Below are 27,379 nucleotides of genomic sequence, written 5' to 3'. Positions count from 1 at the left end.
GGTTGGGAATGTACCATTTGTAAATAGATGACTAGTGCAATTTCGATGCATGAAGGAGGGCACCCAAAGCCAGTGCTCTGGGATAACACTGAGGGAGGGAGTTGGTGGGGGGTCTCAGGATGAGGGGGCACACATGTGTACCTGTGACTGGTTCATGTTGATGTATGGCAAAAACCATCATGATATTGTAATTATCCTCCAATTAAAATAAATTAAAAAAAAAGAAAGTACCATGTTGAAAATACATTTAATACATCTAACCTACTGAACATGATACCTTTAGCCTGGCCTACCTTAAATGTGTTCAGAACATTTATATTATCCTGCAAGTTGGGCAGGATCATCCAACACAAAGCCTATTTTATCATACAGTGTTGAATACTTCATGTAATTTATTGAGTACTGAAAGGAAAAAACAGTGGTTGTCTTGAGTTTCGAATGGTTGTAAGTGTATTCATTGTTTCTCCTTGTGATTGCATGACTTACTGAGAGCTTTGACTGTTGTTGCTGTCCAGTATCATGAGAGTATTGCTAGCCTGGGGAAAGATCAGAATTCAAAATGTGAAGTATGGTTTCTACTAAATGCATATTGCTTTCCTACCATTGTAAAGCTGAACCCTCATAAGTCAGGGACTGTCTGTAGTACTAATGGGAAAACCAGGTTCCCTGATACGGCATTCTCTCCCTCCAAGTATAACTCTGCAGAATCAACCATCTTAAAAAACTCTTTAACTATTCTTTTTGTTATTTATTCATGTTTTAAGACAACGTTCTTAAACTACTCCCTCTTTTATCTGTTTTAAATAATATCTATAGACTTCATGTATAGTAAATTAAAACTTAGCTATATCATCCCCTTTCACTTATCCACTCCAGTTTCACCAACTTTCTTCAGCATGTCACAGTATTTATAGTTAATGTTTATATTATGTGAATGTACACGTAATATCCACTTCTGAACAGCCAGATTGTGTACTGTGATTTTTTCTTTTCCTATGAAGGTTTTTGGCTTCCTTAGAGTTAATGATTAACTCGTTTTCCCCCATGGTTTAATTTTCTTTGAGTGTTGCTCTATTCACATACTTCAGTAGCTTTTAGAGACAAATTTACATGTGATCACACTTAGCAGATAATTTTTCTGGCCCACTTCCCCTGTTTTCAGTACTTTTTTGCTTGGTTGGGCTGAGTCTTCGTTGCTGCACAGGCTTTTCTCTAGCTATGGGGAGCAGGAGCTACTCTCTGGTTGCGGTGCACAGGCTTCTGATCGTCACGCCTTCTCTTTGCAGAGCCCAGGCTCGGGAGTGCTCGGGCTTCAGCAGATGCGATCTGTGGGCTCAGTAGTTGTGGTTCTCAGGCTCTAGAGCAGGCTCAGTAGTTGTGTTGTGGACATGGGCTTAGTTGTCCTGCAGCATGTGGGATCTTCCCAGACCAAGGATCGAACCTGGTCTCCTGCACTGACAGTTGGATTCTTTATCATTGAGCCACCAGGGGAGCCTCCTGTCCCCCCCTTTTTTAAAAAAAAAAACAACTCGACCTTATTCCTGGAGTTTCCTGTCTTGCTCTAATGTGGGCTATTGCTCTTTAGGGGCCTGTAAATCAACTCTTATCCTGGAACTCATTGCTTCCCTCCATTGTTGGAACTCCGCTGTTTTCTGAAGTCTTTTTCGTCTTTTTAGTTTATCCTTTCATTTTAATGGTATCATTAGTCTCTTGAGGAAGGATGTATGGGAAGGAACTGTTTAGAAAATTTACATGTCTGAAAATGATTGACTGATGGTTGGAAGGAATGTGAATATATTGTTTCATTTCATTGTAGCCTCAATATTATTCTGATTCTTATCTGTTATATTTGTCCTATTTTTTTTGTCTTGGAATATTATCCCTGGTTGTCTGAAGTTTTATGATAGGTTTTGGTGTAAGTGGTGAATTTGCATTCATTGTGTTGGTGGTAGGATTGTTTCTGTCCTTCACTTCTAGAAAAAAAATTTTTTTGAATGATTTGCTTGATATCCTTTTCTGACTTTTCTCCAGTTTCTCTCTTTATTAGAGTGTTAGGCCTTTTGATTGATCTTTTTACTTTCTTATCCTTGTCTATCTGTTTTCCATTTCTTTGCCTTTTTTGTTTTGTGAGAGAATCCTTCTCTGTATCTCTTGATATTTTATTTTCCTATTTTGACTTTCAACTTATCCATTTCAAAGAGTTTTGTTTTCCAAAAGGTACTTCCAGTTATAAGATAAATGAGCACTAGGGATGTAATGTACAACATGTTAAGTATCATTTACATGGCTATATGTTATGTAAAAGAGAGCAAATCTTAAGAGTTCTCATTATAAGGAAAATATTTCCTTCTTTAATTTTATATCTGTATGAGATGATAGATATTCACTAGACTTATTGTAAAATCATTTTGTGATGTATATAAGTCAAATCATTATGCCACACACCTTAAACTTATACAGTGCTCAATGTCAATTTTATCTGAATAAAGCTGGAAGAAGGAAAAAACCAAACTGTTCAAGTAATCTATTAGATAAGATTGGGGCCCATACGATGAGACAGCGTTACTGAGGATTACTAATTTTCATCCATCTAACCCCAAAATATTTATCAAAAAATCTAACTAGAGGCCAAATATAATTTACTACACAAATAAAATAGTCTTAACTGCAAAAAAAAAAAGTTCTGATCTCTAAACATTTTGATAGCATCCTGTTATTTTGTGGAGGCAATATCATCTTTTGTTTCAGCAAAGCATTGTATATTTGTTAAGAAGTTTAGCTCTGGCTTCCCTGGTGGCTCAGATAGTAAAGCGTCTATCTACAATGCAGGAGACCTGGGTTCAATCCCCGGGTCGGGAAGATCCGCTAGAGAAGAAAATGGCAATCCACTCCAGTGCTACTGCCTGGAAAATCCCATGGACAGAGGAGGCTGATAGGTTACAGTCCATGGGGTCGCAAAGAGTCGGACACGACTGAGTGACTTCACTTCACTTCACTTTAGCTCTGGAACCAGATCTGAATCCTGTTTATGCTTATTAATCCCGGACAAACTAACCTCTATATGTCATATTGTTCTTTATCGGTTAAACAGGGATAATAATAACACTTCATGGGAGTCTACGAAAATTAAGTGCAATAATTACCTATAAACTGAAGTACCCAGGCAGTATTAGCTGTTATTTCTCTGAGACCATTGGAGATCTTTTGAAAACTTGTTTTGTGTCTATATTGTCTTGTTTTCTTTGTGTTCCTTTTAATCCTTATGTTTTTGTCTCTATATTTTATTGGATAGAGACTTTTTTTAAATGTCAGGATGGACCATTTTCAAGAATGTAGCCCTCATAAACGGGTGGGAAGTCCTCTGTTTCTAGACTAGGAATCTAACATGGAGCTTTCAGTACAGTATGATCAGGCCTTCACTGAAGGATAACCTGATTCAGGTGAAATGGCTTTTTTATTGTTGTTGAAAGACCCCTGAATGCCATACTTAAATGACAGTAATTTCTTTTTTCCTCTGAGTTGTATTCTGTTTTTTAGCAAATGGCAGTCTAATTACCTGCCTTGAATAGAGAGCCTAACTGCAGAGGTAGAAGGAACCTGGGTAGGAAGTAGATTATAGGTTTTACCTTTAAAGCTTTCACTTAGTCATCTTGGTTTTTTTTGGTCACTGCCCCATTCTTGCCCTCTCCTATACCTGGTATTCTGAGTCAAGACCTCTGTGTTTACATTTCTTCAGAGACTAAATGTCTAGTATCTTGTAGTGGTGGGCTAGAAATAGTTGCTTTCTTGCATGGAGTAGGGATGGACTCCAATAGGTTTGACTGCATTTCATATACTTTTAACTTCCACCTTTTTAAAGCCCTGTAACACACCTGTTCATCTGTGTATCTCATACCTCTTAATTTCAGAAGTGTTCAAGGTATTTTGGGGGAAATCTACTAGCTTGTCATTGAATTCCCTCTGTAGGTACTTAGGTTTCTGAGCTGCTAAGTAAGTACCCTTTCTTCATCTGTTTTCTATCACCCCTTGATGCCTGTGGCCTCTTTATATTCTCTTTGATCTTGTGGGTTTATATCTTTAAAAAAATTATTTAATTCTCCTTGGAAAGGAGCTATTCTTTCTGTCTTATGTTTTAAAATTTAGTGTGTGTTTGCCTCATGACTATGCTGAAGTATATGGAGTTTTTTTTCCTTCTAATTTCCTTTATTATTCATATTTTCAGATTCCTGAGAATTTTGCCATATGTCTATCAAGTTCTGTGAATTATCCCAAGGGGATTTTTAATACTTTACTGTGTCTTTAAATCTGTACATTTACTTAGATATGAGTGCTGTCTTAAATTATTTCTCCAATCAGGAACATGAGCAGTGCTTTTATTTATTAATCTTTCTGGAATCTCATTGTATCAGACAGCACAGAGATAGAAATTTCCATCTCTTCAGAAAGTCCAGGAGGACAGCTCTGTTCTTGAGTGTTTTACAGTTTTCTGTAAATATATTTTTTTTTTCTGTAAGTATATATTTATCCTTATTTAAGTGAATACGTTGTATATTATTCATTTGTTACTGTCACTGTCTTTTCAGTGTGTGCTGCTAATACATAGTGTTACATGAAAGCGAAATGCCCTAGAGCAACATGGACAGGCTGCGCATGGGAGAAGGTTACCCGTTATCTCAACGTTTGGTCTTCTGCTCTATATGGTTCAGACCTTTTATTATTGCATCCTAAGTGCTTCAGATTCTTGGGAAATTGAGACCTAGTAACTAAGAGAAGTAACTAGGAGAAGGCAATGGCACCCCACTCCAGTACTCTAGCCGGAAAAATCCCATGGACGGAGGAGCCTGGTAGGCTGCAGTCCATGGGGTCGCGAAGAGTCAGACATGACTGAGCGACTTCACTTTCACTTTTCACTTTCATGCGTTGGAGAAGGAAATGGCAACCCACTCCAGTGTTCTTGCCTGGAGAATCCCAGGGATGGGGGAGCCTGGTGGGCTGCTGTCTATGGGGTAGCACAGAGTCAGACACGACTGAAGCGACTTAGCAGCAGCAGCAACTAAGTACACAAGAGATGAAATCTGTTTTAAATTTCAGTGGTTATTGCCCTTCTGGTGACCAGAAGACTTATAACCTCTATCCAGGCACTGCTATAGAGAACCTGAGGAATCAAATTAGCATTCAAAAAATTATTTCTGGTGAGCTTGAATTGGAGCAAAGGAAGCAAAGGCTTGAGTCCATCTAGAAAACTTCATATGGAAAAGCCTGGTGAACTGTCTTTTGATTTTATTTTTGTTACTTTGGAGGGTAACTATTTGTTGCCCTTTATTTGTAAAAGGAAATAATGGCGTGCTACTGGTTTTATGGATTTATTTTATATACTGCCACTTAGCTAAATTCGTCCGTGATTTTTTAATTTTTCTAGTTTCCTTGGGTGTTCTAGATACACATCATTCCCTTTGGGGAAAAAACCAGTACTTTTTCCTTTCCTTTAATTATTTCTTTTTTTCTTCTTGAATAGTTCAAATACACATTTGTCCAAGCAGTTTTTTTTTTAATTACTATATTAATGGTGGTGGTGGTGGGGTCATCTTGAATCATCTTTACTGCTTTTTTACATGTAGTTCTCTTTTTTTTTGACTTGGTTTTTGGTAGGAAATAAATAGGCCCTTTGAAAGGTACCAAAATGTGCTAGACCCTTTCGTAAACATTACGTAGTTTAAACTGTACAGTAACATTCTGAGTTTGGGGATATTATCAGCATTTTTACTAATGAGGAAATGAAAACTTAGGTCAAATGATTTGCCATTATTAAGTGACAAATGAACTTTAGAAACACTAGATATTGAATGCTTTTTTTGGAATCTTTGATTCCTGGATCATATTAAACCTGTGAAGAACTATAATAAGATACATAATACCAAGATAGGTACTTGAAAGTGCTTTGTAAGCCATAGTGGAAAAGCTGAATATTATCTTTGCCTATCCTTTGCTTATCAGGGATAAGGTATGTGGTATGATGTGTTAGGTATTTGATCTACAAAAGCACCAGGAGGTCCCTAAGTGGCTACAGAAAAGGAATGTGTTCCTGTGTGATACTTACATTATTTTAAAAAAGACAGCAACAGCTCTGGTATACTTAGAAAATAAAAAAATTTTGCTGTTTTCTTTTTATTTTGGAAAAATGAAGTATTTTTTTTAGTTTAAATGTTTCCTGCAAGAACAAATAGATATTCAGCATTATCTTCTGGAATTAAATTTGAATCAGCAGACATGGAGGTTAATAAACTTGATAAGCAATAGATAAAGGAAGACTGTATGAAAAAGAGTTAAGGTAGCAATGACTCCATAAAAACTGGTAGTAGAGGACACCAGACTTTCTCAAATATATTTTTTATAATTATCTGTTTATAGTGGTTTCATCAGCATATTGGAAAATTGCTTATTAATCACTCACAAATGCATAGTTTTCTTTTTTTTTTTTTTTAAATGCATAGTTTTCTAAGTCCTATTCAATATGTATAAGCATTTTATCTGTGTGTGTAATATTAATTATTTATAGGATGGTTCTGTCAATAGTTAGGCCAAATTGCTAGTTCAATCGCTTAGTGACTATTAATGTTTCACCAAATATGTGTTTCATGATCGTGAATTTCTTCTTTATTCTCACATAATTTTCTTGCAATTATGTGCTATTTGTCATTATAAAAAAAGATTATATATAATTTATTGTTGTGGTGAGGGGAAAAAAGCAATCCAATCCGTAAACTTGGGTTCTGTTATTACTAGAATAATGATAGCATATTTTTACTATCAGAAGACAGTAAAAGATAAAAACCTGTCTTGGACAACTGGTTGCTTATATTCTTTTCAGAGGTAAAACAGTAATATAAGTAAACAGGAAGATTTTACCTACATGTGAAAGACGAGAGAAAGGCTTAAACGTGTTCATTCAAGGGGTTTGGCATCCTAAGTTTTTTTAAGAAATTGATTCTGTTATATTTTCTGTTTGCTTTTGCCTGAATATTTAATATTTATAATTTTCATATATTAATATCAGAACCTTTTGTTTTAATGATAGAAGTTGCAGTTCACATTTCATAGTGACAGTGTGGTAGTTGAAAGAACTAAGAATTGAAAATTTTTTCAAAGCTATGTGGAAAACAATTTGTGGCTTATAGGAATTTTTTATACTTCTAGTTTATTATTATCTTTATCATTTACTATGACTAAAATTTTATCTTTTTAATCAGATAACATTGAATAACTAAGATCCTTTGGGACAGAACAGTTTTTTCTATTTGTTTAGTAGGTACTGTACTCAGTAGAATTATAATTTAGTAGAATGCAGAGATCCTGCCTTTATATCCTAATACAGGTCAAGTGGGAGGCACATAGAAGGCATTAAGTGGATAATTGTTGAATGCATGAATGGGGGCGTGTCTTCAAGGGGATTATAATTTGGTTGGAAATGAGATAAATCATAAACACTTAAAAATTTTAATGATAAAAGAAAACATTTTAATTGTGTGATAGTCCCAGTTAAATGAGATTAGCTACATACTGTGTTTAGCAGAGTGGTGAAAAACAAAAAATCCACCCCATTTTTCTTGAAATGTTAGGTAAATAAAAATAATGGCACAGAAACTTTATGAGGAAAATTTTAAGGAACTCACAGTTTGTTAAAGATAAAGCTAGCTGTAGAGTTAATACCAGGTTAAAATACAGTTTTTGAGTTATACATCAGTTTTGTACTTGACTCCAGAATTAATAGGCATCTCACTGTATTTTATTTGTGTTTATTTTTTATATTTGCTGCTTTTGCTTGTGAGAGGTTCTGATTCTAGTTGCATACAACATATGCTATTCAGCATACATGTTTCAGCCACTGAACTGTGAGCTCGGTTTTACTTGCTTTGTCACTACCGTAGCCCTAGTGCCAGTAACTGTCCTGGTACAGATGAAAATGGTTAGACAGCATCACTGACTAAATGCACATGAGTCTGAGCAAACTCCAGGACATAGTGAAGGACATGGAAGCCTGGTGTGCTGCAGTTTATGGGGTCACAAAGAGCCAGAGACGTCTTAGCAACTGAACAACAACAACAATAATAAATGCTCAGTTAATATTGTCAAATGAATAAATGTGAATATTTGAGTCGAATCCCCAGTTGTTAGTAGCCTCCAATGTTTCATCTTATGAATATATATGGAATATGTGTGTGTATATTATATATACGTTTGTTTGTTTGTATATGTGTGTACTGGTGTTGTACCCAAACTGAATTAAAAGTGCACTATGAGTAGCAGCTTGGTTTATTTGTCTTTCCTATATTCTCCTTTATGGCAGTTTGAACTGTGATGGGTGGTAGGTATTCCCCACAAATGTTATTAAACTGAATGAAAATGGTTGATTTTATTTTCTTATAAAGAGACTGCTAGAAATACAGTCATACAGAAGGAATTTGGAAGAGAATCAAAAAGCTAGTGTGTACCTGTTTGTCAGCCTGAGGACATTTATAAGACTTCATCGTTCTCTGTAAAGAGCTGGGGTTCTGGGACAGCTCAGTTACTTGCTCTTTAGCAGCCTATTTGCTTTATTTTTGGCCTTCTAACTATGTCACAGATGGTGTAGGTCAGTGGTTCTCCAAGTATTGTCCCAGAATAGCAGCATCAGCATCACCTGGTAATGTGTGATACTTAATCACAATGCATGTTCTCAGGCCCCACTCCAGACCTGTTGAATCAGAAATGAGGAAGGGGCCAGCCCAAGCAATGTGTGTTTCAACACGTCCTCTAGGTGATTCTGATGCTGAAGTTAGATGCTGCCAAGTGATGACACTGTCTTTAGGAGAAAGGGCCAACTAGAGGTGATGACTGTATGCCCGGAGAAAAACAACTAGCAGCCTAGATGCACGAGAATAATGTAGTCCAAAGCGTCTCAGAGGAAATAGGTATAATTTATAGAAGACATTAAGATGTCAGTATAGAGCAGATTGTTGAAACTTCACTGTGTGCTCTTCTTTAGCTTAAGTAAACTATTTTATTAACTTTTACTTTTCATGTATTTCTCCTGTTGTTTGTGAGTTTGTGCTCTGTTGACAGAAACTTGTATCAGTTGTCTTTTGGCACTTTAGATTTTTGTAAAAGTGAATGTTCTTTCTTTCCAATAGCATATGACAGAAAAACAATTGAAAAATAGCCAACCCAAACTAATATGTTTTGTACATTTCTTTTTGAATATACTTTTCAGTGATTTCAGTTTTAAATTTTAACCCTGTAGAATTTTAGAGTACAGGATAGTTTAAATGGTCTCAAAAACTATTTAAAATAATTTAGTTATTAGATACTCTCATGTATGCAGGTAAACCTACTTAGATATAGCAGATTTATATTCCTTATATGTATCCTTTTGACAAATTAGAATTGAAAATAATAAAAACAAGTTTCCTGTTTATCACATAGACTTAAGTTGTAAAATATCTAGTTACTGTTGGTTTTTTGTTGTTTCTAACAGTTAGGAAATTAGAGGCCTGTTTTTAGGTACACAGTATAAAAAACTTATGGAATTTTTAAGTATTTATTTTCCTTGAAGATAATTCCAAAATCTTCTTTTGAAAAATACATGCCATTACTGTTAGTTTTACTTGTACTACAAATACTTTATTTGTAACACTTAAAAGCTATATTCATACCTTATCTACTTGTTCAGATTGTCCACAGTGGTGGTGAAACTGATTTAACACTGTCACAGTCAACATGCAGTTGCATTTTTTCCCAACATATTACCTAATTATTGAGCTTTATTAAGCTGATGAAAAGGAGAAATGTGATTATAATTTTAATTGGCATTTCTCTTGTGAGAGTGGACATCTTTTTAATATGTTTGAGCTTTTGTATTTCCTTTCTATCAACATGTTCTTTGTGTTTTTTTCCTGTTCTTGATCTTTTTCTTATTAATTTGTAGGTGCTCTCTATATATAAGGAAAAACAAACTCTTGTGATATGTGGCATTACTACTTCTCTGATTTTGTTTTGACATTTTGTCAAAAAGAAATGGTCTTATTTGTTATAGTTTTTCAGCAACTTTCAAATTACCATATATAAATTTTGTCTTTGAGTTGAAATTTATTAGTTTCTTATGACTTTGGGTTTTGTCTTATTTTCAAGAAGACATTCCATGAGATTATTAGAACAGAACAAACTCTGCCTTTTCTTTTAATACTTTTGGGTTCCTTTAAGTTTTTGATCCTTTTGGCAATTTGTTTTGATATGAGAAATAATTTCCTGATGGCTGCCATCAACATTTATTGAATAATTACATTTTCCCTAATGATGTGCAGTGTTACCTTTAATTTATATTAAATTTCTGTATGTATTTGGGTTTGTTTTTGGATTGTCTGTACCATAGGTATGTGTTTTTGTGCATCATTACCACTTTATAAGTGACTGTAAATGATGATATGTTTTAAAATATTTCAGAGCTTTGGAATTTTTTTTTCTTGCTTATTTATTTTTATATATGTACTTTAGGCTCATCATGTGTGATGTTTTTAAAAACATTGTATTTGTATTTTGATTGGGCTTGCATAATTTTATAAAATTAATTTAGGGAAAAATAAAATTGTAATACAGAGGCTTCTTGTTTAAGAACACGATTTTGCTTCTGATTTGTTCAAGTTATTTTTTTATGCTCTTCAGTAGCGTTTAATCTTTCTATACCTCTTTTTTTTCTTGTAAGGTTTATTCTAATCTTATCGCTTTGTTATTATAAATGTAATTGTTTTCATTCATTATATCATCTAACTGGTTGTTTTTATAGAAGCCCATGGGTTTCAGTTTATTATTTTTATATGTAGTTATTACTGAAATTCCCATATTTTTATAATAATATATAGTCTATTTTTTTCTTGGATTTTATGATTTTATTTCCTTTTTTAATTTGTAAACTTATTTTTTATTAATTGAAGTATAATTGATTTACAGTATTCTATTTAGATGCACAACATAGTGGTTCAGCATTTTTATAGATTTTACTCCATTTACGTTATTACAAGATAATGACTGTAATTCCTGTACTATACAATATAGTCTTACTTACCTATTTTATACATAGTTTGTTAATCCCATTCCCCTAATTTGTCCCTCCCCACTTCCTCTCGCTCCCCTTCGGTAACCACAAGTTTGTTTTCTGTATCTGTGAGTCTGTTTCTGTTTTGCATATACATTCGTTTGTATTATTTTTTAAATTTCACATACAAGTGATATCATACAGTACTTGTCATTCTCTGACTTATTTTCCTAAGCATAGTGTTTTCCAGGATCATCCCTATTACTGCAAATGGCAGAGTGTCATTCTACGGCAAGGTAGTATTCCAGTGTATCATACGTATATATATGGAATACTGCTCTGTCTGTAGATGTATGTATATACACACCACATCTTCTTTATCCATTTATTTGTTGATGGGCACTGAATTCTTTCCGTGTCTTGACTGTTGTGAGCAGTGTTGTTATGAACATTGGGGTGCATGCATCTTTTTAAATTAATTTTCATTTTTTCCAAACCTTATTTCTTTCTGGACTAATGACAGTGGCCACCACCAGAGCAATGTTCAATATTTGTGGTAAGAAATGGACATCCTTGTTTTGTTCCTGATGGTCATTACTTCTTAGGTTTCTCTATTACACTTGGTACTGGCTTTTGAATTTAACTGTGTCTTATCATATTAAGGAAGTTGGCATAGTGTTTCTTTCAAAAACAAAAAATCTCCTGTTGACAGAAAAGTTGGAAGGGCAGTACAAATAAGTTTTTTTTCTGAACCATTTGAGGGCAAGGTGCCAGGCAACCTGATGACCTCTTGCCATCCACCAAATACTTCAGTGTTTGTTTTTTGTAGACAAGTACTATCCTGTGTAACTACCACACATAGCCATCAAAATGTAGAAATTAACACTGATGTATTACTACCGTTTGATCCTCAGATCGCATTCATATTTTGCCGGTTTTCCCAACAATGTCCTTTTATAGCCAAATCTAGAACAGAATCATGTATTACATTTGGTTTTCAGGTCTTTTTAATCTCCTTTAATCTGAAACAGTTTTTCTTTGACTTTTATGACCTGACACTTTTGAAGATTATAAGAATGTTAACATAAAATGCCCCTCAACTTGAGTTTGCTTGATGTTTCCATATGATTGATTTCAGGTTTTGCATCTGTGGCAGAAATGTCACAGAGATATTCTTTGATCACTAGGAACTATCACAGGTATTTCCATTATTCTTGTTTGTTCTGCCTTTTCCAGGCACCTCCATCTTCTTTGTAGTCTTTCTTTTCAGTAATTCTGAGTCTTTTAGTATTAAATATTTAATTAGTCCAGTATGTGAATTGATAGGAGGATGGGGAAGCAAGTATCCTGGAAATATAAGAAGTAGTTGGTGGGTTGGGGAATGAGTCACAGTAAAGATTTTGAGTATTAGAGGCTGCAGTGTCAGAATCACCCAGGACAGAAATACAGAATGGTGCCAGAAATATAGAACTAGTCAAATGGGATAGAAAGGAAGAAATTGGTAATTTTAAAAAATTATTTTGGTTATTAGATTATACTGGTTAAATTATTATTATTTTTTTATTAAAGCCACTTTGAAGACTGTCTTCTAGGCCAAAGCACTATTTAACCAAAGCACTATTTAACCAAATAAGCACTTTTGAAGGACATTCATTTTTGCCACTTTAATGCATGTATTATTACTCTGCTTATATAAAATAATCTCATTGTAGAACAAATAATTTCAAAAAGTTTTATGATTTTTTAGTATAGATATTACAGATATTTGATACATTTTCCTCTTTGTATACAATTGAATCATCTTTAGCCTATTTTTACATATTTCAATAGGATAAAAATAATCCTTCTAGTAACTGCAATGTAAATTTTAAGAGTTTGTTCAAATGACAACAAAACCATGACAGTACCTACATTCTCAAGGTTATAAGAAGCTCAGTGAGTTGGATTTTATGTTTATTATGGTACTGAAAAAAGAGAAATGGGTGTCATTTAAACTAAGAAGTTTGATGGTCATTCACCAAACCTTTAGTTGGATCATCCACAATTTCTTAAGGATATTGTAAGGTCCATCCATCATTAAATGTAATGTCTTGCTTACTTAAATGGAAAGCACTGTGGATATATAAATAACATTATCTGAGTTAATATAATAGAAATAAGAGGGGAAAGAATGTGAGAATAGTGAAACTGATAGCTGTCTTTGAGGGCCTTTAAGTAGATAGATCTCCTGCCACACTGCTAGTGGTGTTATGAGTTACCTTAACAGGTTAGTATTTGCAACATAGTTTTTAATTCCTTAAGTAGAAGGTATTATTTCAGTTCTAAATGTATTTTTTAGTTACTCTGAACTACTGTTCTTTCCTGTCCCCTTTTGTCTGACTGAAGATGAGAGTATTACAATTTATTTGTGTTAAAATGTAGGGTTTTTTTTTTTTTTTCTTTCTTCTTTAGTGATACTTGGGAGGGGCCAGGGAACTATGGAGGGCCACTGGCTCTGATTTTCCTTTTCCCACCTTTCACTTTCTTTACCCCTGCATATCGAATCTAAATGGGGTGGGATTAAAGGTGGGGATTGAGAAAAGGCAGTTATTCCTTATTTGTAGATGTTCAGGACAAAGTCTCTGGAGACAAGGAATCCATCATAAAATTTAAGTAGATGGTGAAGCTCTGAGAACTCTTAATTTACAAGGCTTATTATAAGAACTCATGATTTTGCTTTACCCACTTTCCTCATCTTCACTCTGAAAATAAGCTGTGTAAGTTTCAGGTGTACAGCATTATAGTTCAATATCTGTAAATGCTGCAAAATGATCACTGCCACAAGTCCAGTTACCATCCATTGCCATACAGTTGGCCTGTTATACTCTTGTTGCCTGTCCCCAACCCTTTTCGCCTCTGGTAACCACAGATCTCTTCTTTGTATTTCTGTATTCGTTTTTGTTTTGTTTGTTCATCTTTATTTTCTGTAAGATTCCACATGTGAGTGAAATCATACAGCTTTTGTCTTTCTCTATCTGACTTACTTTGCTTAGCATACTATCCTTGCGGTTCATCTATATTATTGCAAATGACAGGATTTTATTTTTTTATGGCTGAGTAGTATTCAGTTGTGTGTGTTATACATATACATACATACATATACGTATGAATACATATCTTCAGTAGCCCTCTGTCAATGGACACTTAGTTTCCATATCTTGGCTATTTGTTATAAGTAATGGCTGCAGTGAACATGGGGATGCTTATTAGTGTTTTGAATTAGTGTTTGTATTTTCTTCGGGTATATACCTAAAAGCGGAATAGTACAACTTGTGGTAGTTCTCCGTCTTCATTTTTTATAAAGGAGAACACCCCTCAGTGCCTTAGAAGGCAAACTCTTGAGCAGACTGTACTGTATTTTGCATGTGTCTGCACTTGTGTTGGTTGTCTTAACATCTGTAGTCTGAAGTAAAATGCATATAGATGTCCTTTAAAGAAAAAAAGTTAAGCATTCCACCCCTTGCAACCAGTGCCTTTCTGTTTACTTTGTGACAGATATGTAAAAAGAAATGTTTTTATATTTAATTTTTTTGTCTTCCAAAGGTTCTTCAACTGAGGTTTTAAAAGTTTATTTCATCTAAACTGCATTTTGTCTTTCTTTTCCTTACTCAGGCCCAGATTGCCTTTCTTCAGGGGGAAAGGAAAGGTCAAGAAAACTTAAAGAAGGATCTTGTGAGAAGAATCAAAATGCTGGAATATGCTCTTAAACAGGAAAGGTAATTCAGTAAAATGGAAGGTAGTGTTCTCTTACTGGAATAATTTTTCTGTTACTCCTAAAACAGGTTCAAATTTTAATGTGTTCTGTTTGAATTTAGGAACTAGTATTTGTAATAAACATTTAAAAATGGTTGCTATATGTTAATTTGGTAATGTATGTTTAGTAATAATGACCAAAAACTGATGTATATGGTTTTAGAAATTTTAACAACTTTTCTCCCTACTCTGTCCTTTCTGAAGAAATGTGTATACTTCCTGAATGTCAATATCCATTTCTTCATAGAATTAAAGTAGTTTTTGAATTATAAAGGAAATTTCTATAATACTTAATCCCTTTTCCTATCATCTGGTATTATTCAGTTTGATGTATTTTCCATGGAAAAGACCTGCTCTGGCAGACTATGTTGAGAATCTTTCTTTTTGATATTTTTAGCCTTTGCTATCACCTATTCATATCTCTCCAGAAGTGAATCTTACCTTTCTGTTCTGCTAAGTGTCTAAAATACTCAAGAACTAAACTTGGCTTGCAGGTAAAGGGCAATAGGTCATGGATGAGAATTTTGGAAGTTTTTATATGAATTAAGTATTTGCTTTAGCAGATGGTCTTTAGAATTTTTGTCAGCAACATGAGACAGTTCTTTGTTTTAGATTATTGAGTGCTTGAAAGGTGATATCAAAATTCTGTATTTTGCTTTGTTTGTGATCACATGGCCTTTTCATTTTTTTTGAAATTGATGAATGGCTTGTTTGAAAAACCACCATAAAATAACATTTAGCAGATGATATTTATGAATATCAAGAGCTATAAAGCTTTATTAGTTGTGTTTACCTTCATGTGGGATTTTAAATGGCACAAGAGACTGAAAACAGATTGCCTCTTAGTGAAAAACTGGTGGTTCTTTTCATTCCTTGAGAGGTTGATTGAAAGCTGTTTTGGGAAGGTGGGGTGGGGGGGGTAGAACACTTTTAAAAGTGTGTAATTTGGGAATATCTGAGATTTTAAGCTATCTAAATGATAGGCATAATCAAAGAGAGCATAAGAACAGTAATAATAACTATTTATTAACTACTGTGTATTAGACCTTGAGACTAAAAAACTAAATAACTTAGAGTTGCAGAGTTACAGTAGAGCTATGATTCGGATCCCTCTGGTTTGTCTGCTTCTGAAGCCTGTACTCTACCAGTACATTACACTATCTTATAAGTCAGAAAAATTAAAATATACAAATACTAAACTAACCAAGGACATGGCTATGGTGTGTATGTGTGCGTGTGCGTGTGTGTTTCCCTTCTCAATAGCATATTCATTAATCTATCCATCCAATTTAAGTACTGTGCTGGAATTGGGAACAAGCAAGTCACAGTTCTTGTCCTTCACAGCTTAGAGTAGCAGGAAGCAGAGTCATAAATCACAAAAGTGCAGTGTAGTAAGTGAGATGCTATGGGAAGAAGTCAGCACAGGGTACAGTGGTACCCAGGGTACAAAGAAGGGAGTGGTTATTTGGATCTGCAGCCTGTGGAAGTAGAAAGGAGGGTGTAATTAGAGGAGGTGAGACAGGAACAGCATCATAAAAAATAAGCTGTTTGCCGAGGTTTAGGACGTGGAGATGGTTTGTTTGACATGGGACAAAGCAGTATGGTATGTTTACAAATTTGTGATTACTGTGTATGGAAGGTAGGGGCTGTAATGGTAGAGGTGGGCAAAAGCCTGATCATGAAGAGCCTAACTAAGGAGTTCAAACTCCTGTCTTACATTGGAAGTTTTTAAAAAACATTTCATTTTAAAATAATCTCAAACTAATCGAAGTTGAACAAACTATATACTCTTTACCCAGATTTCACCAGTTGACATTTTGCTGTATTTACTTGGATCATGTTCTCTCTGTATACTCAGGGTCTTCCCCCTCTCCCGCCCCTCCCGCAGAGTCATTTGCTACTTGTTTGCAGACTAAATACTTAAGAGAGTATCTTCTAAGAACAAGGACTTTCCCTTAAATAACTACAGTTCATTATTAAGGAAATTTAATGTTAACATAGTTCTGTTATGTAATATAGCCCATATTCATATGTTCCAATGATGATCTTACTACACTTGATCTTAGTCAGAAGGCCCAGAAGCGATCCAGTGATGATCTTTATAGCATTTTTTCCTACCAAATGTGCCGGTAACAATCTTTGTAGTACTTTTTATTCCTGGTCCAGGGTCTAGTCTGCTGCTGCTGCTGCTAAGTCACTTCAGTCGTGTCCTACTCTGTGCGACCCCATAGACGGCAGCCTAACTGGAGTGGGGTGCCATTGCCTTCTCCAGGGTCTAGTCTAGGAATATATATTGCATTTATTTGTTGTACAGTTGAAAGGTTTAAGCATAGAATAGTGTTAAAAAGATTTTAGAAAATCACTCTGACCTTGGTTTGGGGGATGAACTGAAAAGATCTGTTAATAGAGGCCAGAAAATTGTAATAGTTTAGGATGAGAAATGGTTTATTAACTGCTGGAATAGAGGAGTCATCAACTATGAAACATTTTATTTTTTACTTCTAATGTTGTATTTTTTGACTGCACTGTGTGGTTTGCAGAATCTTAGTTCCCTGATCAGGGGTCGAACCTGGGCCCCTGGCAGTAAAAGCCCAAATCCTAACCACTGAATCACCAAGGAATTCCCTATGAAACATTTTAACTAGAAAAAATCCATAAAATTTGGAGGTGACTTGGTATTGGGGATGAAGAAGAAAGATAATTCAAGAATGATTTCTAGGTTTCTGGCTTGAGAGAGAAGTTTGAAAATTATAAAGTGAGTTAGAAATAAAGAGGGCAGTAAAGCAGATATAGAAGAGGATTCATGAATAGAGATGTGTACTTGGGAATCATTAACATTGTGGATAAAATTATAAGAACTTTGAAACGAACAGAACTAGCATGGAACAGGAAGTAGCAGGAGCCGGTTGCAGGAGTGGTTTGAGGAAAAGACAGAGAAAGAAGCACTAACCAAAGAGCAGTGGGGAAGGAAGGAGAAAGCAGTGAATGGGAAGCAAGCTAGAGAAGGTGGGAGTTTGGCAATTGCAGATGCCAAACAAATCACAAGTTGTATACTGAAAATAGTTCTGGACTTGCCCGTTAGGTGCTTGTTGGTGTCCTTGCCAGAACAGCTTTAGTGAGGTAGCAGGAACATAAACCAGATCACAGGGGATTGAGAGGTGAGAAGGATGGATAGTGTGGAGACAGACAGTGTTGTTTATTTTTTCAAGTGGTTTGACTTTGGAGAACAGAGAAGATAAACAGCTGGTGGCTGAGTCTAGGGAAGATTGTTCCTTGTTTTTTAATTTAAAGGGATTCTCCTGGAAAAGTATCCCTGATTTCATATCTTTTGAAGTTCATGGAACTTCATGAACTTCATGCCATTACATCGGGAATAATCTCCTAATGTATGGCACCACTGAAGTGTGTAATAAATTAAGGAATTAAAAAAATTCTTTGTGAATTAGTGCTCTTAAACATTTAAGTTCTCTTCACTGTGAAATTATTTTTATACTACCTAGTAATTTTTTTTAAAAATTAGAGCTATAAAGCATTTCAGTTCTTTTCATTTTGAAATTATTTTTTCTAATGCCTTAAGCCAGTTTTTTTTTTTTTAACTGCAGAAAATTTGAAACACAGACATACAGAGACTACTATCTTTTATATACACCTCCAAGCCTCAACAGTTAACATTTTTGTCGGTCTTGCCTTATCTCAATCTATTTTAGAGCAAATTCTGGGCATCTTGTCATTTAACCTGTAAAAACCCAACTAAGGATCATGGTTTTGAGTTGCTGGTTATAGATTTTCTAACTAGTCCCACTTAAAAAGGTCCACAGTTAAGTAAAACTGAATCTTGAACATTACAGAAGGATTACTCACCTAGTGTGGGTTTAACAGAGCATTCCTTAAAGGGTGATAAAATTTACAAAATGAAAAAATTACATATAATTTTCCAAGAACACACAAGGTATAACCTCAGGTTTTTTCAGAAAGTTCTATACTGACACACACGCACACGCACACGCGCACATGCACGCACGCACACACACACACACACACACACACACACACACACACTGGTTTTCCACACCCCCACCCCCTACTCTTAAGATGTTTCTTCTGACCAAAATACATTCTTCATCAATCCATTTGTCTGATTGTAAAACTGATTGCAGGTTTTGAGGTTTCTTTTTGGTAGCTGTCCTTGACTACTGTCAGGACCTTTGACAGAATTAGATAATCCCTTATCTGAATTTGTGTAACATTTGATATAACTAATAGTTCTTATCCACAGTGTTATTTATTTACATTTCTGTCTCTTCTTCATCTCCTTACCTTTTCCCTTAAGCAACTATAAGCTGCACATTATTCCCAGCAGCCAATAAGTGCAGTATCTGTCATAATAATTTAATAACAGTTTGTTGGATTTAATCAAATTATTTTTAAGTGTCAACGTTAAAGTGTGGTTGGAATGCTGTGTTATATTCCAAGCATATCATATGTAATAATTGACTTTGAAACAAAATCGTAATGGGATGTCATTAATATCTTTAATATATTATAATTATATGATTTTCATGCAGTTTTATCCAGTAAAGGCAGTTGGGAGGTGTAGCTGTGTATCAAATGTAGAGTTCTTAGGCATGAGATTTACTGTTTAACGTGGAGTCAGATATAGATAGAAAAAGATTAGAGAACAAGAAAATTGTTAACAGTGAGATGAAGGGTTAAAACAATGGGAAATAATATAAGTGGAAAGGTATTTTAGCATATTGACTTCAAAAGAAATGTTACTAAGTTGAGTTCTGTGAGTAAATTGTTTTTCAGTGAATTTAACAATTCAGTAAGGAGACCCTGATTAATGGGAACGCGGCTTGTAGCAAACACAGCAGTTCTTTATTTTGTCTTTATCTAATTTTTTTTGAAATGTTATTCATAGTGTTTTGTTACATACATTGTATAGAATATTTTCTATTCCCTTTTCTTTAAGCTCTGTTGTAGTTTTTCCCAAGACCACTAGGATGCACTATAGTGCAGCATTTTGGGCTTGAAATTTTTTTTCATATATCTATGTGTATATAAATATATACATATATAAAACAAAAATATGTAAGTTAACTCCATAAAACTTCATTACTGCTTTTATTCTGTCTTCAGGCCAGTTACTTTTAATTGCTATGTTGACTTATAGGAGCTATTGTTACTTCATCTTATGGTAGATGAAGTACATTTCTGAAAAATCTGAAGATTGACCATTACATTTAAAAACCATAACACGCACATATAAAACACACAGAAATGTACGCACACACATAGACACACACAGTATTTTGTGCTTTTTTTTTTTTAACTTAAGTCTAAAGCTCAATCCCATACTTGAACACAAAGATGTTCTTTTTTCTTTTTAGTGGGTGTATATTATCAAAAAACTTTTCATATGTATGCAAAATATATAAAGATTAATATAAAATATACTAATTACCCACCACCTGCCTTAAGAAATAGAACATCAGTTATCTGTAATTTTCAGAGATTTTCTTAACATTTCCCTCTGTAAAATTTTAGTTTTTTTTCTGCTATGACTGAAAAATAATTAATTCAAAATAGGGTGAAGAATTCCAATATTTTACACATTTGAGCAAATGATTTTCATTTTATTTATCCTTTTCTTGAAATATAAAAATTTTAAAGTAAATGCTCAGTTAGTCTTTTATAAAGAAAAAAATAACTTACAAATTTGGCTCTTTAGTTGCCCTTACGTGCATGAGTGCATGCTAACTCTGTTCCATTGTGTGTGCTAAGTCTCTTCCAACTGTCTGCGACCTTATGGACTGTAGCCCACCAGTCTCCTCTGTCCATAGGATTCTCCAGGCAAGGATACTAGGAGTGGGTTGTCATGCCCTCCTTCAGGGGATCTTCTTGACCCAGGGATCAGACCCGAGTCTGTTATGTCTCCTGCACTGGCAGTCATGTTCTTTACTACTGGCAACACACGGGGAGCCCTTATTCCTTCTTTATTATTTGGTTTTTCCAATTATTATTGTTGTTGCTTTTATCCCAGTCTTATTATATTGAATATTGTAATAGCCTCAATATTTGGGGGAAGCAAGCAAGTAAAAATATACAACCTTAAATATGGTTCATTTTTAGTTTACCTTTTAATTTTGTACCTTACTTGGATTATTTTTCTCATCTTAGATGGTTCAATCTGAGATGGTTAAATCAGATGAATCAGAGATGATAACATCTAGTTAACTTTTAAAAGAAAACATTCCTGTTCACAGTTCTTCCTGACTTCATCTTAAAAAGGCAAAAGATACCTTTACTGTTAAAAAGTATGTTTATTTCTTCTAGAATGTCTTATTCAACACTGATAATTCGAGCTGATTCCTCCTCCCTCTTTTGGATCGTTCACTCTAATGCGTACTTGGCAAAGCATAATTGCCTGACAGTGCAGCGTGTTATGGGTGACCTTTTTTTCTTAAAGAAAAAAAAGCTCAATTTTGAGAAAGATTGGTCTTTTTCAAGTTTATTCCACAATCCAGACTTATCTATTGCTTTTGATAGAATTGTACTCTGGCGGTCCTCAAGAAAATCTGAATACTGCAGAAACTAGAATGTTACATGGTTCATTCATAATTATAGAAACAAGATTTATCATTCTCAGTGTTATTACTTTTTTGTTGTAACAGAGAGAGCTTGATGGTATAACAGCAAAATGATAACGGGAAGCACTTTTATATTAAGACTTTGATACTGTGGAAGGCTTTGAACAGTTAAAAGTTAGTCAGGACTGCTGCATACTGATGACTACTCCTATTACATATCTTAAGGTTCATTTAACTGTGTTTTAAGATGGTTTGTATTTTCTTATTTCTTTGTTAGAGCCAAATACCACAAGTTGAAATATGGGACAGAATTGAATCAGGGAGATATGAAGCCTCCAAGCTATGATTCTGGTAAGCTAATTTTAAAGGAAGTTTAAGTAATTAAAAAGAAATTAATATCCAGTATTTTGTAGCAACAGTATTTATAACTGCAAGTTAATTTCTAATTATTTGCATATAGTTATTTTTTCTGACCTGCTTATCTTTGGGCATTAATCTCTTAGTGTCACTTAGATCATTTTCCACCACCTTCCTTCCTTTCCCCTCATCCCCTTTCTTGCAGTCCCCCATTTTCTGCTTATGTTCTGCACTTACTGGAAGGATCAGAATTCATGGGGTAACATGCACCAACATAACTGTGTCTTGCTGGGTCCCCACAATTTTAATGGGAACTTTGAGATGTGTAATACAAAGTACATCATGCCCTTGAAATCCTGAGAGAAAGAGTATAAGCCATGGAGGTAAGAGATTTTTTTTCTTTCAGTACAAGAGAATTACTCATCCTTTAAGTCTAATCCCTCAGTTTCAGGTGCACAATTGTTTTGGACTTTTTTATCCACAGGACGTTCTGTAACCAGGACAGTGTTTTTAACAGCTGAAGCATTTATTATCTTTTTGTGTTATTTCTTCCTTTTTCTTTCTCCTGTCTTCCTCATCACCCCATCGAACAACACAACAGTAGTACTTGTAAAGATATTAAGGAATATAATTGACTAATATATTAGTAGGTGTTAGGGAAAAGTAAGAAGAATTGTTGAAAAGCCATCACCGCGTTTCAGATGAGTATGTTTTTGACATGATGTCAGCTTAAATCCCTGGATCAAACGTCTGATATAACTATCACATGCTGGGCTTTATATACAATAACTTTAATACTTAATGCAATTATTCAATAAAAGTAATATTATTTTAATTTTACTTGTATGAAATTTAAACTCAGAGAAGTAGAGAAATTTCCCCAGGGGTTACACGGCTATTAATGGGAATATGGATCTGAATGGGAATATGATTTTCTGACGCCAAAACTCAAATTCTCCCCATTTGACCACACCATTTCTATGTTTGACAGTGTCTGAAAGAACAGAATAATTCCTAATACACTGCCAATTTTGTAGTTCACTTTAATGTAGTAATGTTATTAACAAGTTCCCACAGCTGAATATTGAATCCTTGAGATTTAGAGCAATACCAATTGATCACTGACATTTTTTTGTTGTTTTTTGGTGATCAGATTTTCTCTCAGATCATGCTGTCAGCAGTAAGGAAAGATGGGTTCCATTCAGTTCAGCCGCTCAGTCATGTCCGACTCTTTGCGATCCCATGGACCCAGGCTTCCTTATCCATCACCAACTCCCAGAGTTTACTCAAACTCATGTCCATTGAGTTGGTGATGCCATCCAACCATCTCATCCTCTGTTGTCCCCTTCTCCTGCCTTCAATCTTTCCCAGCATCAGGGTCTTTTCCAGTGAGTCAGTTCTTCGCATCAGGTGGCCAAAGTATTGGAGTTTCAGCTTCAGCATCAGTCCTTGCAGTGAATATTCAGGACTGATTTCCTTTAGGATGGACTGGTTGGATCTCCTTGCAGTTTAAGGGACTCTCAAGAGTCTTCTCCAGTAACAGTTCAAAGGCATCAATTCTTCAGTGCTCAGCCTTCTTTATGGTCCAACTCTCACATCCATACATGACTACTGGAAAGATGGGTTAGAGAGGAGAAAAATGGAGATGGGGAGACGGGTTAGAGGACTTTACAACCTCCTGGGCGAATGAGGAAGTTTACCTTGACAAATGTACCAAAAATGGAGTTGAAGAGAAGTGGGTGTGTTCAGGAAATACTTAGAAAGTAAATCTGCAGGATATTAGTTCTTGTTTAGATGGAGGGTTTTTTTAAAAAAGGGAGATGCAAAGATGACTCCCACACTTCTAGTATAAAAAACTAGACCAAAACTGTGTTTGGAAGATGCTGGGTACACCTTTGGATTTATTTGTTAGGCCGTCAAATGAAAATAGCTGGTATACAGTTGGGCAGGTGAGTCTGGAGCTCCAGCCAAATATAGGGGTTTAATATGTAGATTTCAGAGCATAAGCAGTACTGATGACACTCAACACCAACGGGATGGAAGGGATCTTACGCAGCGTAAGAAGAGGACCTAAATGGAGCCTTGAGGAATGGTGGCATTTAGAAAACTGGTAGAACAGTAGAAACTTGGAAAGGAAACTGATGAGGATTATTTTACTAGGATGTGGAAAATCAGGAGAGTGGAAATCAAGAGAAGAGAGGATTTCCGGAAGGAGGGATCCTTCAGTATTACAGATTAATGCCTTGGGGTCTGAAGAGTGTCTCTGGGATTTAGTGACACAGAGATCACTGGAAACTTTATTGTGAACAGCCTTGGGAGAGAGTTGAGGGCAGAAATGGAGACCATATATGGAAAGTAAAGACTAAGTGTGTTAACCTTTTAGGAAGCTGAGGTTGTGGAGGTGAAGGCGAGGTATAAGTAGAAATGGCCGAAGGGACCAGTGGGGTCAGTGAAGAGACAGAGTGTGTGTTTGTTTGTATCTCTGTGTGTGTGTGTGTGTGTGTGTGTGTGAGAGAGAGAGAGAGAGAGAGTGTGAGTGATATGTTTCTTAGAGGAGGAACTAATAAAAGGGAGAGAGAATAGTGATACTTAAAATGTGAAAGTATCTGAAGAAATAATAGAAATTCTGATCATAGCTGGAGAATAGCAGGAGAAGCATGCATGTCTTTTATTGTTACCAAGAGAGAATGTAGGAAGTTAGGTGATGGGTCCATAGGTTTGGGTTTTGGTCTAGTGGTGGGTATTTAACATAATAGCTGTATGTATGAGACAGGATTACCTGCTAAAAATGCATCAGAGGTTTAAGAAAAGTGGAGAAGGTTTAAAATAATAATCAACAGGACAAGCTTATTAAGAAATAGTAGGATTGAGAAAAGCTAAGGATTTGATTGAGTTGTATCATCAGAGTTTATATAGAAGTGCTGCTCTGCACAATTGGCAGCCTAGGTAAAATATAAGAATGAAAATAGTGAACAGCTGGATTCAGGGAGGGATAAAGGGACAAGAAAATTGGAGACATTATCAAACAAATGATTGAACTGATAGACTCTGAGCTAAGACTGCCGAGGAAAGAAAGTGAAGACAGAAGGAAGCTAATGGATCAAAGCAAGTGGATAGGCTACAATCTAGGGCAGATCAGCAAACTTTTTGTAAAGGACCAGATAGTAATATGTAGGCCATTTGTTCCCTGTTGCAACTACTCAATGCGGCTGTTGTAACTTGAAGGCAGCCACAACACATAAATGAATAAGTGTGGCAGGCTGGGTTTGAAAAGTGAAAGTGAGTAGCTCAGTCGTGTCCAACTCTTCAGGACCCCATGAACTGTAACCTACCATGCTCCTCTGTCCATGGGATTTTCCAGGCAAGAGTATTGGAGTGGGTTGCCATTTCCTTCTCCAGGGGATCTTCCCAACCCAGGGATCAAACCCTGGTCTCCCGCACTGCAGACAGACGCTTTACCGTCTGAGCCACCAGGGAAGCCCAAACAGGCTGGGTTTGATCTGCAGGCTAATGTTTGCTGACCCCTGATCTAAGGTCCCACCTGAAGTCAAGTGCCTAGTGAATTGGAAGTATTGAGCCTGAAGGGTATGCTCAGAAAGTGAGTTTGCATCAGTGACAGTTCTTCATAATGACAAGGTCTAAGGCATGACAGCTAAGAGAGCGTGGTGGTTGTGCAGAAGCTGGAGTGAACCACCCACATGAATATTAACTTCAGTCAAGATGATGTAAAACTTTAGTTGCAGAGGAATGCACCTGACTTAAAGCATTACCAAGGGGTTTGTAAATGAACTGATAAGAACAGTGACTAGGAGAAGGTATAGAAGGTGGAGTATCCAAATTAAAGAAAAGAAGCAGGGATTTTTCCTTCTTCATTATTTTATCCATTTATTGTATTTTCCTAAAATTGACAATCCAGATGTTTTCTGAAATATTCTTCACAAAAAATTAGTTTCCTCTCTTTTTTTTTCTATTTTGTTCCACTTGCAAACCCTTACCGTTTCTATTTCATAACTTACGTTATGTTAAAATCTATTTATTTTTCATACGTCAGTTTCTTCTGCTTAATATTAAAGCCAGATACTTATTTAAAATAGAATGTCTTTATCCAAAGTAACAAATTCTGCCTTCTAACTGAGATGTTCAGACCTTTCACTGGCTTCCCAGGTGGCTCAGTGTAAAGAGTCCACTTGCCAATGCAGGAGATATGGGTTTAATCCCTGGGTTGACCCAGGTTGACCCTACATTATTATTTTTGTTTCAGCAATTCTCTTTCAGAGAGATTTAAATAACGTAAAAAACCTAGATATCCAGTGCTCATCTTTCCTTCGTGTGCATCCATATCTTCCAGTACAGTTTTCCTTCTGTCTTGAGGACTTTTGATACATGTGCTGCTGATAATGCCTTCTTTCAGCTTTTGTGTGTCTGAAAGTCTTTATGTTGTTGCTTTTATCGTTTCTGGTGTGGTATCTTCTGTCATCCATACATTTCTCTGTGTATTTATTGTTGTTCAGTCCCTCAGTTGTGTCTGACTCTTTGCGACCCCATGGACTGCAGCACGCCGGGCTTCCCTGTCCTTCACTGTCACCCAGAATTTGCTCAAACCCATGTCCATTGAGTTGGTGATGCCGTCCAACCATCCATCCTCTGCCGCCCCCCTCTCCTATGTATATGTGACCTTTTTCTCTGTGTGCTTTTAAGATTTGTCTCTTTCTCCTTGGTTTTAAGCGATTTTATCATGATGTGCCTTGGTATAGTTACCTTCTCGCCTCTCCCCAGTGTTTCTTGTGCTTGGAATTTGTTGGGTTTCTTGGATCTATGGGTTTATAGTTTTCATGAAATTTGGAACTTCCCAGCCATTATATCTTCATTTTTCTTTTGGTTCCTCCTCCTTATGCTACGATCAGAAAACTGTCAGGGCAATAAACTGGAACAATCATAGGGCTCACCTGTTTGCTTCCTTTTTCTCAGAATTGCTATCCTTCGTTGTCTGATGTTCAGTGTCTTTACCATCGTATGCTCTATTTTGTTTTATAGTTGCTTCAGGCAGGAGGGTAACTTGGGTCCTTTTTACTCCAACTTGACTGGAAATGTCAGTCAGATACTTTTAATATTACCCAGAAATTGAATTCCTACCCACTTTAAAATCCTCACTTTTATATAATGTCACTTTTTGAACTTGATAAGGTAAGAATGAATCTGATAGTTGATGAGTACTTCACTAACCATTGAGAGAACTAAATGTTTAGCCTTGAAAAGGAAGTGTCAGGAAAATCAAGTCCACATGTGACCCAGTCAGGTTTTTTTTTTAAAACAGAGAAAGGAAAATTCACTTCTGAGAAATTTATTGAAAATCAATATTTCTGTCTTTATATTGAAACTTATTGCTCTATAGACAGCTATACCATTGATTATTTCTCTGCGTCAGTGGAAAATAGATTTGGTAATGTTGAGTAAAGAGCCTGTCTTATGTTTGTTTGGTTAAGGTCTTGATCACAGACATGGTCTTAGATCATTAATTCATACATTAATCTAATAAAAGAACTAAGGTAAGCAGTTTCCTCAAATCCATTGCCAA

The 27,379-nt window shown here is 35.5% G+C and overlaps 1 protein-coding gene across 2 annotated transcripts in view; it reads left to right on the top strand.

Moving 5' to 3' along the window:
- STRN (striatin) overlaps positions 1–27,379 on the top strand; it is a 111,326-nt gene that overhangs the window by 25,517 nt on the left and 58,430 nt on the right. For both annotated transcript variants that reach the window (XM_018055120.1, XM_018055119.1), the window contains exons 2-3: positions 14,717–14,820; positions 21,725–21,798. In XM_018055120.1, coding sequence (XP_017910609.1) covers positions 14,717–14,820; positions 21,725–21,798 — 178 coding nt within the window. The remainder of the gene's footprint in view (positions 1–14,716; positions 14,821–21,724; positions 21,799–27,379) is intronic.

This window comes from Capra hircus, chromosome 11, assembly GCF_001704415.2.
Source record: "Capra hircus breed San Clemente chromosome 11, ASM170441v1, whole genome shotgun sequence".
Classification (NCBI taxonomy): Eukaryota; Metazoa; Chordata; class Mammalia; order Artiodactyla; family Bovidae; genus Capra; species Capra hircus.
This window is presented reverse-complemented; position numbering and strand designations above follow the sequence as displayed.